Source organism: Oryzias latipes, chromosome 12 (genome assembly GCF_053564925.1).
Source record: "Oryzias latipes strain Hd-rR chromosome 12, Olatipes_Hd-rR_3.1".
Lineage (NCBI taxonomy): Eukaryota > Metazoa > Chordata > Actinopteri > Beloniformes > Adrianichthyidae > Oryzias > Oryzias latipes.
The window spans coordinates 11576570-11591432 of record NC_136248.1 but is presented as its reverse complement, the minus strand read 5'-3'; the positions used below and the strand labels follow the sequence as shown (position 1 = coordinate 11591432).

The 14863-nt window shown below is 39.9% G+C and overlaps 1 protein-coding gene across 1 annotated transcript; it reads right to left on the bottom strand.

Moving 5' to 3' along the window:
- Positions 1–6602: 6602 nt before the first annotated feature.
- stbd1 (starch binding domain 1) lies at positions 6603–10910 on the bottom strand. Its single transcript, XM_011493736.4, has 3 exons — positions 10442–10910; positions 8863–9182; positions 6603–8488 (listed from the first exon to the last, which is right to left on the bottom strand). Exons 1-3 carry the CDS (start codon positions 10701–10703, stop codon positions 7403–7405), a joined length of 1668 nt encoding a protein of 555 aa, XP_011492038.1. The 5' UTR covers positions 10704–10910; the 3' UTR covers positions 6603–7402.
- Positions 10911–14863: the final 3953 nt, after the last annotated feature.

Sequence of the window (14863 nt, the reverse complement as noted above, 5' to 3'; positions counted from 1 at the left end):
TGGTTGAAAAACACTGGTATAGCCTATATAGGTGTTGTAGATTGACTGTGACTGTGAGAGCGCGCTGCGTGTGTAGGACTAGGAGGAAGGAGCACACGTGTGTTGGGTGTGCGTGTATATTCTTCTGCTCTCTAGCTGCATGTGAGGCTTCACCTGTGCTCTCTGGTACAGACATCTTCTCAGAATATTATATATTGCTCAGTAATAAACAGACTGCAGATACTTTGTCACCTTTCTGGTAGCCATTGAGCCTGACACCCATTAAGAACGCCGGGCAGGAGGCTCTGCCTTTGTTTATACAGACAAGTAACGTTGCGCTGCACAAAATAGTTCCCAAACAAAACATGTAGTGATATTCATGGAAATCTAACAGTGTGTGTTCATGTTTGGTGAAGGAGAACAGTAATACCCCCCCCCCACACACACACACGCACACACACAAGATCTTCCGGGCGGGCGGCCGTGTCGCACACTCAAGAACGCACGCAGCTTGTAATGGAAATGAATACAATGGAAATTAATAATTAGAACGCAGTACATTTGTTGTATTTCCTGGCGAGATGGAAACTTCTGTTGTAGAATAAGGATGTGTGCTTCTGAAAGCGCGCGCCTGTGTGTGTAAAGGGAGCCGCGTGCCACGTGCAGCAGAGGCAGTGAGAGCGCGTCAACTAGAGACAGTGACAGGCGCCGTGGGAGAGAAGGAGAGAACAGTCTGAAAGAAAGAAGGAAAGTCTGAACACAGGACTATCAGAAAAAGTAAATTATCAGCAAAGATGAATGTGTTTAATGTGTTTATTATAGTTCCAATCACGCACCATATGTAGAACTTAAAAAAAAATGATGAGGTCATCGTCACAGCCCTTCTCGCGGGCCACAGAAAATGACATGGCGGGCCACATTTCGCCCGCGGGCCTTGAGTTTGACACATGTGCACCAGACAGTGCGCTGAACCTTTTTTCTTCCACGATTTGTGAACCTCACTGGTGTCCATGGATTACATGAAATCTTTCCACCTTTATCCACCTTTGTCATGGTAGGGATAACACGTCAATGCAAGTTTGGGTCACCTAAGATAGCACAAGGATTATATACGTGCAGGCAATGCAAGCATTGGGCCATCTTCTCCTCTCCCGCACCTGAGGTTGTGCATGCTGGGCGGGGCAGAACAGGGAGGATATTGAAAATTAATGAGCCGTCGTGACATCCAAAAATTTCGATAATTCAAACAGAGCATCTTTGCGACGGTTTGATTGACAGCAAATTAAAAGGAGAAATACTCAGAATTGCAAAAATGAAATGATTTATTTGTTCTCTTTCAGAAGAAAAATGCCACACATGCATGTCAAAAATTCCAAAACATGATTTTCATCGGAGGGGGACTTTTACATCTATTTAGGATCTAACATCTATTTTAAAACACTATTAAACTAATGGTTTAACAGACTGTACTGAGCAGTCTTTCTTAACCAAACAACACTACAACTTCTTATGAGCTCCAGTGGTGATGGCAGTTTACACTTCACTTGTATTTTTATTCATCGGAAAACCCTTGGTTATTAACTCAAGGGTTGTTGTTTTAAATTAGATGTTCACATGAAAAAAAAGCTTGTTTTTAATGCCTAATGTAATGTAACTATGTATTTAAAAAAAAAAAAGCTCTAACTGCGGGATACAAACTCCGGTCACTTCCAGAAAAAACTTTGTAAGGGCTTAACCATTCCACTGTACCAACTGCCAGCATTTGTACCTTAACAGGGAAAGCAATAAAATCCACTTGGGGATGGATGTAGACATTGGATTATCATGAAAGGTTTGTTCATCCATGGGTTTTTCACAATTTTTAAACTGGAATCAAGTGATTGGTAATTTGACGTCGAACCTTTCTTTATTGTCTGCGACCAAAAAAGGCCGTTTTGATATTTTTAAAAGAAAAAGATACCAAACATGAAGAAACCGATGTGTATGCCATGGAGTCGAACTCCCAATTCCCGCATGAGAAAAAGACAAAGCCAATCAGAAGCGTGCATTCACCCAGACCATGGTATAACACACATCCACCAAAAAAAGACCCAAAATTTGGAGAGAGAAAAGAAAAAGGTTTTTTAATGCCAACCTAAATTTCCAATTACAATAACAATAAATAAAATATTTACCAAATTCATATTCCCACACAAAATGATTTATAAATGTACTTGTTTGGCTCTTAATAGCTATGATATATTTTATTTATATGTCACCTTTCTTAGTACCCAAGGTCGCCTTACAAGTGAAGAATAAAACATGAAGCACAATTACAGGAATAAAAGGAATGAAAAAAAAATTATGAAAAGAGTATAATCGGAGGAAAGTAGTCCATGTTCCATATATCGGTGGAAAGTGAGTTCGAGAGTTATTATTTACAAAGGTTCTTTGAACCGTCATGTTTTGAAAGAGGGGGCAGAAAAATCATGTGACTCCTACGTGGACACTAGATTGACACAGTCTGAAATGGGTCAAATGACTGAGAACACATTTGATTGATTTCTGTTTGGGTCAATATCCAGGAACAAGGGTCAAACGTTTGTTCTGGACCAACAGACAGAAACAGGGGATCAGATTATACATGCAACAATGAAGAAACAATACAATATGAGAGATTTACTTTAGAGCTGTTTCTAAAGTATCTTGATTGCTTTTCTGAATACATCTTTACAAGTAATTATTGCGCAAAACCTAATTTGAATCTTACTTAAACGACTGGAAGTTCCACTCTGATCATCTTTTGATCTCTTGTAACTGCAGTCCCAGTGGTCTTTTAATTATGATCATGCAATTTTTGCCAAAATAAAAAAAACTGTCATTTTCTAGGACATGGTTTCAGCAGAGCGCCGTGAGTTTATTAGAAATTTGTCGCAGAGATGTGGGGGGAGTTCTTGGTGGGAAGTAAGCCTGCCCTTATTTCCCATCATCCCTCTCTTTATCTTACAGCCCTTCACTCCCCCAGCCTAACATTACAGATGCAACAAAAATGGCAGCAATATTGGAGCTATTCAGCTGTACAGTTTTGATGCCAAGTTAGTCGAGGAAACAAAGATGAAAGTGGATCTAGTTGTCCACAAGTGGATGGATCAGAATGGAGCGGAGCAGGGAGCTTGCAAAAGTAACTTTTAGATATCAACAAGCTTTTTGGGATGTCATTTTTCGTCTGCTCCAGATTCACAATGATCTGAATAAAGAAATACTCAGAAATTCAATTTTAAGCTTAATTGACCTCCCTCGTGAATAAAATGGCCCCCAAAAAGTGTTAAAAACATGATTTTGCGGGTGTTGAAAAGCCATTTAAAGAACCTATATCATGCTTTTCTTAAGGCTTTCAGCGTACACTATATCCATGTATATGATGTTACCTTTGGCACACTTAAGAAGACATTTTATATGAAATAGGAATTATTTTTGCAGCTCCTTTCCTACCCTTAAGAAAGATGACTCAATCTCTGAGACAGCAGCTTTCAGTCCTCGTTGGTGCCTCACATTTCATGACGTCAACCAACATCTGAACTTTTGCAAAAATTGATGTACAAATCAATCACAGAATGTGATCTGAATTGGGACCCTGCAACAGACTGGCGACCTGTCCAGGGTGTCCCCAGCCTTCGCCCACAAGTGGCCAGGATAGGCTCCAGCAGCCCCATGACGTCACAAGTGAATAAACGGTAGAAGATGAACACTTTAGAAGATCTACACACTTTATCCACTTTTCTCAGATAGACATCAGCACTTTCACATTTTTAGCTCTTGTTTAAACTCTCAAAGTGCAAATAGAAAAATTAGTCTAGTATTTATAGAATGAAATAAAAGATCTAATCGCAATCAAATATTTATGTAGATCTAGAGAGCTGCACGTATCTATAGGAGACAGGGGACGGAGATTAACTGATAAGGTCTCCAGCAAATCAGGCCACAGAACAGGGTGCGTTGTTTGGGGGGGGGGGGAAGGCAGCATAATCACACTAACAAAATCAGACCGTGAAAAAAGACCGTGAAAGTGAACTGCAACATAAAAAGGGAAGACTAGGCGTGTTTGAGATGAAGCTGCGCCTCGCCTGGACCATGGGCAAGACCAGGCGGCTGCAGGCGGGGGGGAAGGGAAAGGCGCCTGGCCGCTGAGCGAGCTATTCCCGGCCTCTTTTGCTTCTGATCCAGCAACCCGGGCAGCTGGCTGGCTGGCAAACGGAGAGCCGATGCAGAATGGCATGCTGTACTTTAGGGTCGAACAGGACGTACTAAGGTAACGTGTCTTTTATTAACATACTCGTTAGCAGTCAGTTTACATCCAAAGGCTACATGCTTCATACGCAGTGATGAAAGTCAGGCAAGGAAAAAATCCCTCAACTTTTCTTTGAGCGATATGGCGGGTGCGGAGCGAAAGTTTTGAAAAATACATGGTCTTAGATTAATTCTAGTACATTCTGACAGCTAGTTATTCACTTCTTAATCAAGAAACTAAGACTAATTGCAGCATCATGATTTGTCATTCAAACCCTTCAAACTTGCTATTAAGGACTTGCTGGTCCTACAAAAGAATTTGGATAATTGCTAAAAGTAACACAATCCTACAATCTAAGCTTTTCCTAAAAGCTGCAAAACATACAATTGCTAAAATATAGGAACATCAAAGCCCCAAATAGCAAAAAGAACACCAGTAACTATGATATTCTATGAAAGTACCTCATTTATTTGAACGATTTCTGCTTTAGGAATACTGTTTTCTCAAACTATAAGTACATCAAAATATGGGATCTGCTTTAAACTATCTTTCTATAACATAATACATCAATTCTTTAACGCCAATACTTTTAAGGGAGTGTGGGTCCAAACCACCAAATACTTATAATTATAATTAATGTTAATAATGTTTTTGAGGAAAACCGAACTAAATCATGGTAATTAGGAAATACAAATAAATTAGAGAAATGTATTCAAATGTTTCAGTTTTGATCAATGTGGTCGGTTATTCTGCAGTCAGATCAAGAAAATCTACAAGGGGGGTTTCTCCTGGTCAAAAGGGGCACTGATCAAAGAAATGAAGATCCCAGACCATATTTAACAAACTACTACAAATGGTACATACAAACCATTCACAGACTTGACATAAATGGCAATTTCAAACAATGTATAAGCATGTTTTATACCATGGTCAGTTACAAAAGCAATACATATTAACCAGATTTTAGTCCTTAATTCTTTTTTTTTTTTTCGATTTGGATCGCTTTTCTCACAAAAAGCGGACTACATCACGTAACATAGTCCGCGTCGCGCAGCACCACCGCTGCAGTCAAGATTCGGCGATATATACATATTGCTGATCGTCCCGATGTGTTGAATAAAGCATCAGTTCAGAGAGAAAGTTCATTTCTCACCCAAAAGAAACTAAAACATCTTGTCATTGGTCAATAAGCCGGGAAGACGAAGACAAGATAGCCGCGCCCATAGAGAAAGCGATCCACGGAGAAATATAGAAAATAAAGCAAAAATTTGCAGATTTCAGACATTTTTTTCATCCGGAAAGCGATTTGTCCATAGAGATCAGGTCTTTATTTCCCGAAAGATACGATCGGTTTGCTCAAAAAACCGGATTTCCGAGAATTCCCGGAAGACTTTCATCACTGCATACGTATCCCATCATGCATGACGCATTTCCCATATTGCATCCCAACCAATGTGTCACTAAGGTTCATAAAAATTCAACAGGACAAATGTATATCAGAATATTATTTTGTGGGAACAAATTTATTTTTCTACGGGTCACGGGCTCCGTAAATATTCGTCTTATAATAGTATTTTCTTATATATCCTTTTTAATTGATATATTCAATTGTTCTTTTTAGCTTTGTAGGTAGACAATTTTAACAACTGTCCAGGGACAACAGATGACAAATAGCTGCTGGGTTACTTCTGCCTCATTGCGGTAATGCTTTAAAAGTGCACGGTCCCTTAGAAATAAATAATATTGAAGTTAACTTTTAAAGGCAACAATAAAACAACCACAAGTGACTTGTAATTTCTGTGCATATGAATTCCTTTAGTTGCATAAATGCAAATATGTCTAATGTTTAGCATTAAAGCTAAAATTATCATTAGTAATCAAAAGGATTAAATGTTTCAAGTAAAATAATTTCTAATGGTAAAGTAATCTTAGTGATGTTAATTTCAATTATGGATTTTTTTTTTTTAAAGAAACCAGTCATTTTTTCATCAGTGATTCACTATTTGCAAGAAGTTACAAAATACAGATTTTCTTCATTGAGCACCAGCAGTTTCTGTTCTTCACTCAACTACAAGAACTGACAAGACAGTTTCCCACAATGCATCGTTTCACAGGCATCATGGTCACAGTCAGCACAGCATTAAATTTCCAACTGCGCTCACCTAGATTGGTGCCTTGCAACCTCCCCTTTCTCGCAATATTTTTGATTGACTTTTTGTGACGGGCTGACACAAATGTGTCTAACATGAGGTTCTACACATCACCGAAAAGGTGCAACTCCATTACAAGATGGTAATTACCAAAATTTAGAAAGCTACGTCAATAACTGCCACAAAAAGTTATCAGCACGAATTAATGCAATTCTTGAAATATTACTTTATTTGAACATTTTTTGGACATTAAATCAATTAGTTCTACAGACACTATACAGAACAAATAACTTTCTATGGTCGTAAAGACAAAAGTTAGAAACTTGAATTACACAGAATTCTGTTTAAAAAGGCACCTTTTACGTAATGACAGGACAGTCCAGCATGCAGGCCAATAGGAAGAAAGCAGCACTCAGAGTATTTGCTGTCAAAAAATACCTGAAGTAAAAATACAGTATACAGAATTATTACATTAATTATTGCTTAAAAAGTTAAGTATGTGCGTTTATCCTCCATAGACTTTAAAATTCAACTATAGGCAATTTAGCATTTAATTTCTGGCATAGCCAAATAAGATTGGCATCAATCAAGGCTTTGGGATTCTAAGATGTAATCTCAAAGTAGGCAATTTGAATTATGTTAGAACATTTTTTCTTTTTTTTGGGGGGGGGGGGCAAACACATGAATATGTAATTTAAATGTCTCTTTTCTTTTTGAAGTCTACTTTTACGCTTTACAGCTCAGATTGGAATTGTGTAAAAATTATCTGAATTTCATAAAAATACTGATATACAACTATAACTAGGTTTTGCTGAAGTTTGGAAATTTATCAAAATTGTAATGCACATTGTGAAATTTTACCAAAAATTAACCACCACTTTTACCTTATCCCATAAACACATCCTAATTCATTAGTACATGGTCTAGTATGCAGTGCCAAAGCTTATTGCACATCCTTCTCTCTTTCTTCAGGCTTTTTTTTTAGCATTTTCCTTGGAATCAGCTTTTACAAGAAACCCCACCATTTTTGTATAAGCAGGTCATCTCCAGAGCCCGTTTCCAACAGGCGGTTGCCGCACTCCTCCCAACGGCACACCTCTCCTTTATCCACCACCACGAACTTCCACTCCACATGGCTCTCTGCAGGCAGGCTGACCACTGTGGCCCAGTGTCCATCCTTGGTTTTTTCTAGTGGAACGAATCCTTTCCAGTTACCCAGCTCCTGCTGATTTCCTGTGATTGCCACTTTCTGGTACAGGGACTGGGTAACATAGTGGATGTGGAAGGTTACATCGACAAATTGGGACATTGGCTGGACTGCAACAACTTTGTTACTCTTTTCTCCATTTCCACCCACAAAGTAGAGTGTGTTGGTTTGTTTCACTTCATTGTCAGAGGATAACTCAATTTCAGACAGAGAAGAGCAGCACCTGTGGTTAGTTTGTACATGTTTGACTACTATATGATCAGAAAGGTTTACCCAGGGATGAGCTTCCTCATCATCCACCATCCACTCAGTGTCCATAGTTGCCTCCCTGATGCTAATTTCAGTTTTTCCATTGTTAGCTTTCACTGCTCCAGTGTTCTCTCCGTTTTCAACTTTTTTAATGCCACCTTGTTTCAGCTCAATTGTGAGAATTTCACCCTCTCCAAACTGGTCCATCACGTTCTGCTCTCTGCCATTAATGTGTTGCATTGACAAACAAGTCCCAGATGTATTACTAGCATCTTTCCTTATCTCTCCTGCAATTTTATCACCATCAAATAATGTGTTTTCAGCATTGGTCTGCTCTTCAAAGCTTGGATAGAGATCAGTTCCAGAGAGTGCCACGTTTTCAGTTGACCTTTGATGGCATGAGTTGACCACATCAGCATCACAGGCCAACTCTTTCAAATCACTTTCTCTGCTTGTTTTGGCATCATGTAACATTTGATCAGTTTCTTGACTCTTTTCAATGTTTTGACAGTGACCGGTTCCAGTGTCAGAGACACTGGAACTGGTCGTCGTCATAGGGGACAGAACTTTTTCCTGACTGGTTTCCGCATCCCAGACAAACATCTCCAAAATCTCATCTTCCTGTGATTTTGGCACCTAGAGACAGGACAAAAGAAATGTGTCCAATTTTGGCAAGTAAATAAAGTTTTGTGCAAGGCTAATAAGAAAAATGCGATGTAACAAAAATGTTGATGGCTGATTTGCAGCACCAATATTAATTTCTAATCCACTGAAACTTTTCATGTTTGGCAAAAGTATATTAGCAAAAGAAGGCAAATGTTGAAATAAGTGTATGCAATTGAAGAAAATGTTTCTTTTAAATTAAGCAGAAGCATTGTTAGAGTAACTTTGACAAAATGAGACTTGGGGGGGGGGGGGGGGGGAATTCAATTTTTAAACCTGAGACCCTGTATTTATATTGTTTGTTAAAGAAGCAATAATAAAGTTAAAACTATTAGGATTTAACGCACCTCACTTTGATCCTGGTGAGGCCCACCAATCATAGGTTTTGAAGGTCTCAGCTCATCTTCAACATGGCCACAACTTGCTACATCTGCTGTCATCCAATCATCTTTTAGAGTCTTGTCAGAATCTTGCAAGGATGGCTCCATCATGCTGCGAAACCTCTGTGACAGTGTTGAGGTATGCATCTCTTCATGAGCAGAGACCTTCTCAGTCGGGTGGTGAAGCAAAGTTTCCTTGTGACAAACAGTACGACGATTCCTGATGCTGCAGTGGATTTCAGGCAGATGGGCTTCTTCAGAATTTGACAAGTCCTCTTTGCTGACATCTACATAGAGAAAGGGGGGCATATGTTTAGTATAACATCAAGCACAGTTTGCTACAAAACCCAAATCTTTTGCTCTGCTGCTTTAATGTACTACTTGTAGTTTTTTATATTTATTTTTTTCATTGACCACAATAGTTGTATGTGTGTATGTTTTTATATATACATATATACACATACACACATACGTATACACATAATCACACGCGCATTTCATCCATAGATCACCTTCCACCATTCAAGGAGGCCCAACAATGCTACAATAAAACCACACACCTCTCGCACTTAATGGAGGAAGCACAGGTTCCTGGTTTTAGGGCACAGATTGACACTCCAAATGTGCGTTAGACAGTCGGTCTATTGCTCTGAATAAAAAATAAATACAAATGTTGAGCAATGTTCCTTTCATTGCTCAACACACACACACACACCTTTGCTAATGGTCAGCAAAGCTAAACACTTTCGCGCAGTCAACTCTTCACCCCTGCAAACATTTCCACAATGAGGCAAACCAACATCTGTCTACCTCTCAAAAGTAGCTTTTTCGCAGAGATTTCTGGGACATTTCTAGGGCACTGGACTTTTGAATTGTACATTTGGACTGCTCTACAACATGGCAAATGCACTATGTGGGAAATAAATTTACACACAACCCCAGGGTTGGGTTTAGCACTTTTTGTGCAAATGGTTTATGGGGAAAAAAATTCTATTTGAAAAATGCCTTCAGAACATTAGTGCCATAGTTAAACAAGGCTATGCGTTTAATCTCAACATGGCAAAAAAAAATTTATAGGACTGAAGCCAAAAAAAAAAAAAAAAAAAAAAAAAAAAAATTAAAAATTAAAAAAAATCACTAAGGATGAAAAGCAAGTTAGAAATCCCAGTGGGGAGAAAAAAAAAATCAATTTAAGTTAAAAAAAGTTCCTTTTGAGTATTAAGGTCATATAATATATATAAACATAAAATCAAAGTCACCTTTATAGCACGACCACTGAAATAAAGTCATGATTCATCCTGCTTTGTCAACCTTTATTGATTTTACTGGAGAACATGAGTTACAAGTCAGTTACTTTCTGTAAGGTGATAAGAATTCAGGTTAGATTTCTAAACATGTCCATTTAGAAAACTATCTTTAAATGTCATGTGTCATAATGAAAGCTTTGACCTACATTATGTATAGCACTTGGTGTTTTGACTTCTAGCCCTTTTATTAATCAGATTAATGCTAAATCTGACTTAAAACTCCGCAGATTGGGTTTTACCTGTTGACCGGCCGCACGACTCCGACGGGTTCGATTCCTGATACCGTAGCGATGTACAGTCTGGGACCCCGCCAGCGTCACCGTCGGCAGCCTTCCTCCGCTTCCCCTTCACGTTCCTGTAGATGATGAGCCCCGCCAGCACGGACACCACGGCCATCACGGCCACAGCCACGGCGGGACCGTGCCGTCCGATCATGCAGAAGAGCGAGCCCAGGTCCACCCGCTTGTCCATAGCAGCCACGTTGCCGTTCCTCGTTTGCATTTGCGCGGATCCGAAACGGTCAGCGTTACTTCCTGGACTTGGTGAGACAAGCGTTCGAGCGTTAAGCAGAGCACAGCGTTGAAGGACTCTGTAGAAGATGACTCCTGATTGCTGCTAAGGGCTTTTAGTGGCTGCAGGTGCGACCTACTGATTGGCTGACGGCAGTGCTACCAGATAATGTCACAGTTTTCCAGCCGAAAACGGGGGAGGGGGGGCACACACACGCCCCCATATATATATATATATATATATATATATATATATATATATATATATATATATATATATATATATATATATATATATATATATATATATATATATATATATATATATGTGTATATATATATATATATATATAAAGTAAACGATTTTTCAAAATAAAAGATAGTTCAGACTTATCATAAAATGAGTATTGTATTGAATATTTCCTCTGTGTAGTCGGGTAGACCCTAGATCAGGTGGGCATGTGGCTCTCTCATCCCTGTGATGCGGCTGTCTGTAGTTTTGTAAAATAACTACTGTGTTCTGTCTGAGAATGTTGTGGTGCTTTTACATCAAAACGTGAGCGCGGGCAGGATGAACTCAGGGAGCGGCGTGTTTACCCACTCTGTATGTTTTCTCTTTTCCCTAGCAGTTTCCGCGTAAAATTAATGATATTTGCGCTAGGGCGCCCCAACTATCATGTCAACCCGCTGCTATGATGATCGTATTTTGCGCTCTCTGTGTAGAATACATTGAAGGGCGCAGGAAAAAACTTGCTGCTGCAAAGGATGTGTGAACAGGTGAACAGGTAGAGAGGAAAAGCAGGTTGGGGGGTGTATAGGCAAGGGAGCCGCTTTGGCTTCAAACTCTGTCAGAGAGATTGAAACACGGGCATCAGATTAAGACGCAGCTTTCACTGCGGGAGTTGAAGCTGAGACTTTCTCTCAGATGATCGTATGAACTCAAACATGGAAAAACGAATACCATGTAGAACTCTTTAAAATAATAAACCTGATCTCTCCACATTCTCCGTGTCTTCCATGCATTGTAAGACGGACACAGACAGACACTGCTCCGTGTAGCTATCAGGCTAAAAACATTAGCTGGTAGCTCTTTCTACACCTGGCTGCAGTGTCAAGCTTTAACTTTTTGTGCTATCTTTGGCACTTTAACATTGGGAGTGGGGTCATCTAGTCCCCATAAGAACTTGAACTTTTTTCTTCAATGATTTGTGATCTTCCCTGGTGTCCATGGATAACATGAAATCCTCTCCACTTTTGTCATGGTAGGGATAATACGTAAGTGGTCATATTGACCCCATAGGATAGCACAAGGGTTAAAGCAGGGGTCGGGAACCTTTTTGGCCATGAGAGCCATAAACAACACATATTTTTAAATGTAATTTCGAAAGAGCCATAAAATAATGTAGTGTCCCTTTTCCACACTGAGGCACGGAGACTTAACCTATTTTAGGGTTCTTTATTCTGGTTACTGTAGACCTGCAACAAACGCCGTAAAATTAATTCAGCAACTCCTCAGTCTCTCCCGCCGAGACGATAGCGTTTTTCCTAACTTTATATTCTCCCTCCCATTTCCCTTATTTGGCCCATAGCTGAACCCCATTGGTCCAAACTCCCCATCGACAGGCTGAGCGACAGAACTGAGGGCCAATCAGATCTCTGCATGATGCATTCAATGAACTCCGTAACTTATAACGCGACCCAACAACAGCCAGCCAGTTAAACTCAGTCTGCTACATTATGTTTAAAACGAAATATACAAGTGAATGTGTGCATTTGATGTAATTTCAACACTTTTAAAGTACAATAAGTCTGTAGATTCTTTTTAATAACATTGCTCTGCTGTTGCTAATAAATGATGAGTATTTCTTAGCATTAATATGACTTCTGGTGCTGCGTGGTTTTGCTGATGGTCTAGACCGGTTGATACGTGGTGAGTTTCAGCTTCATGCGGGTGTTCGTTGATCGTTGTCATGCTCTGTTAACCGTGCAATGGGGGGAGCATGGCATTTCCAAAGCGCTGATGGCTCCGTACGAAGTGCGTGCCACAGAAAATAACAACTTCCTAAATGAGCTCGTATTTATCGGGTGAGAAGTGCAGAGCCGGTAGCAGGAGGACACATGCGGGGCGGCTTCAATAAACACTCTGGTTGTTCGGAGTGGTCTTCTGCCGGGTACATGACGTGCCGTGGGGCAGAAAGCGACTTTCTGATGACAGAATGTGTGCTTGGTGAATTTAAACATGCGTCTGCATTGACGTATGTATCAGAGGATGTCCGATTGGCCGTTCTGGATGTCAATCAAGTCCCGTACTTCTCGGTGAGGATTTTGATTGGCTGGTGGATTTTTTAGAAGTACATTTATTTTAATTTATCTTTGCTGGCCTGCGATTCACTCTCATGTCCTTGAAGATCGACCCGTCGATCGCAATCGACGTAATGAGCACCCCTGGACTGGTCTAATGAAAAAAATATTTTATAATTAAAGATTTGTCTGCGAATCACATGTGACCATCAAAAGAGCTATATATGGCATGCGAGCCGTAGGTTCCCGACCCCTGGGTCAAAAAATACAATTTCTAAGAGGCAGGCAGGGCGGCACCCCTTGAACAACAGGTTATATGACAGACCCCAGCCCATTAAGCGTCTCTTCCTGGTGTGTTCACGGAGCTCCAGTGCATAGAACTCCAGCAGCCACACAGCGTAACTTAGTCCGCTACTATATTTTCATGAGAAAAAAAAAAAAACGCTGAACTGACCCTAAAACCGTCCAAATTATGCCTACCCGCCTAAAGTCATTTTTACCCGCAAATTTAGAACCATAACCGCCCAAATGGGTGGAAAACAGCCCTATCTGGCTGACAGGATCATGAGGACGCTGGTTTTGTTCACTAAAAGATAAAAAGACATTGGTTCATCAATGTTAGAGACAAACATTAATAAAAGTCAGAAATATCGTGTCACAGTCCCGAAACTGTGTCATTTGGTGATTTTTAGTGTTTTTATTTATAAAGACCCTTCATATTTGTCTGCCAAATAAACTACATGACTTTTTAGGTCACATGTGCCAAACTCAAGTCCGCGGGCGAAATGTGGCAGGCCATGTCATTTTCTGTGGCCTGCGAGAAGGGCTGTGACGATGACCTCATCACCGCACTCAGACTGTTTTCTCCTTCTCTCCCACGGCGTCTGTCACTGTCTCTAGTCGGCGCTCGCTCTCACTGCCTCTGCTGCACGTGGCTCCCTTTACACACACAGGTGCGTGCTTTCAGAAGCACACGTCCTCATTCTACAACAGAGGTTTATACGGTGGCCCAGAAGGGTCACAACACAACACATTAACTTATCACACAACACATTAACTCACAACACAACACATTAACTAACCACGCAACACATTAACTCACAACACAACACATTAACTAACCACGCAACACATTAACTCACAACACAACACATTAACTTACCACACAACACCATAACTCACAACACAACACATTAATTCACAACACAATAACTCACAACCCAACACATTAACTCACAACACAACAGATTAACTCACAACACAATAACCCACAACACAACAGATTAACTCACAACACAATAACTCACAACACATTAACTCACAACACAACACCTCACAACACAACACAATAACTCACAACACAACACATTAACTCACAACACAATAACTCACAACACAACACATTAACTCACAACACAACACAATAACTCACAACACAACACATTAATTCACAACACAATAACTCACAACCCAACACATTAACTCAAAACACAACAGATTAACTCACAACACAATAACCCACAACACAACAGATTAACTCACAACACAATAACTCACAACACATTAACTCACAACACAACACCTCACAACACAACACAATAACTCACAACACAACACATTAACTCACAACACAATAACTCACAACACAACACATTAACTCACAACACAACACAATAACTCACAACACAATAACTCACAACACAACACATTATCTCACAACACAACACATTAACTCATAACACAACACATTAACTCACAATACAACACATTAACTCACAACACAATAACTCACAACACAACACATTAACTCACAACACAACACAATAACTCACAACACAACACATTAATTCA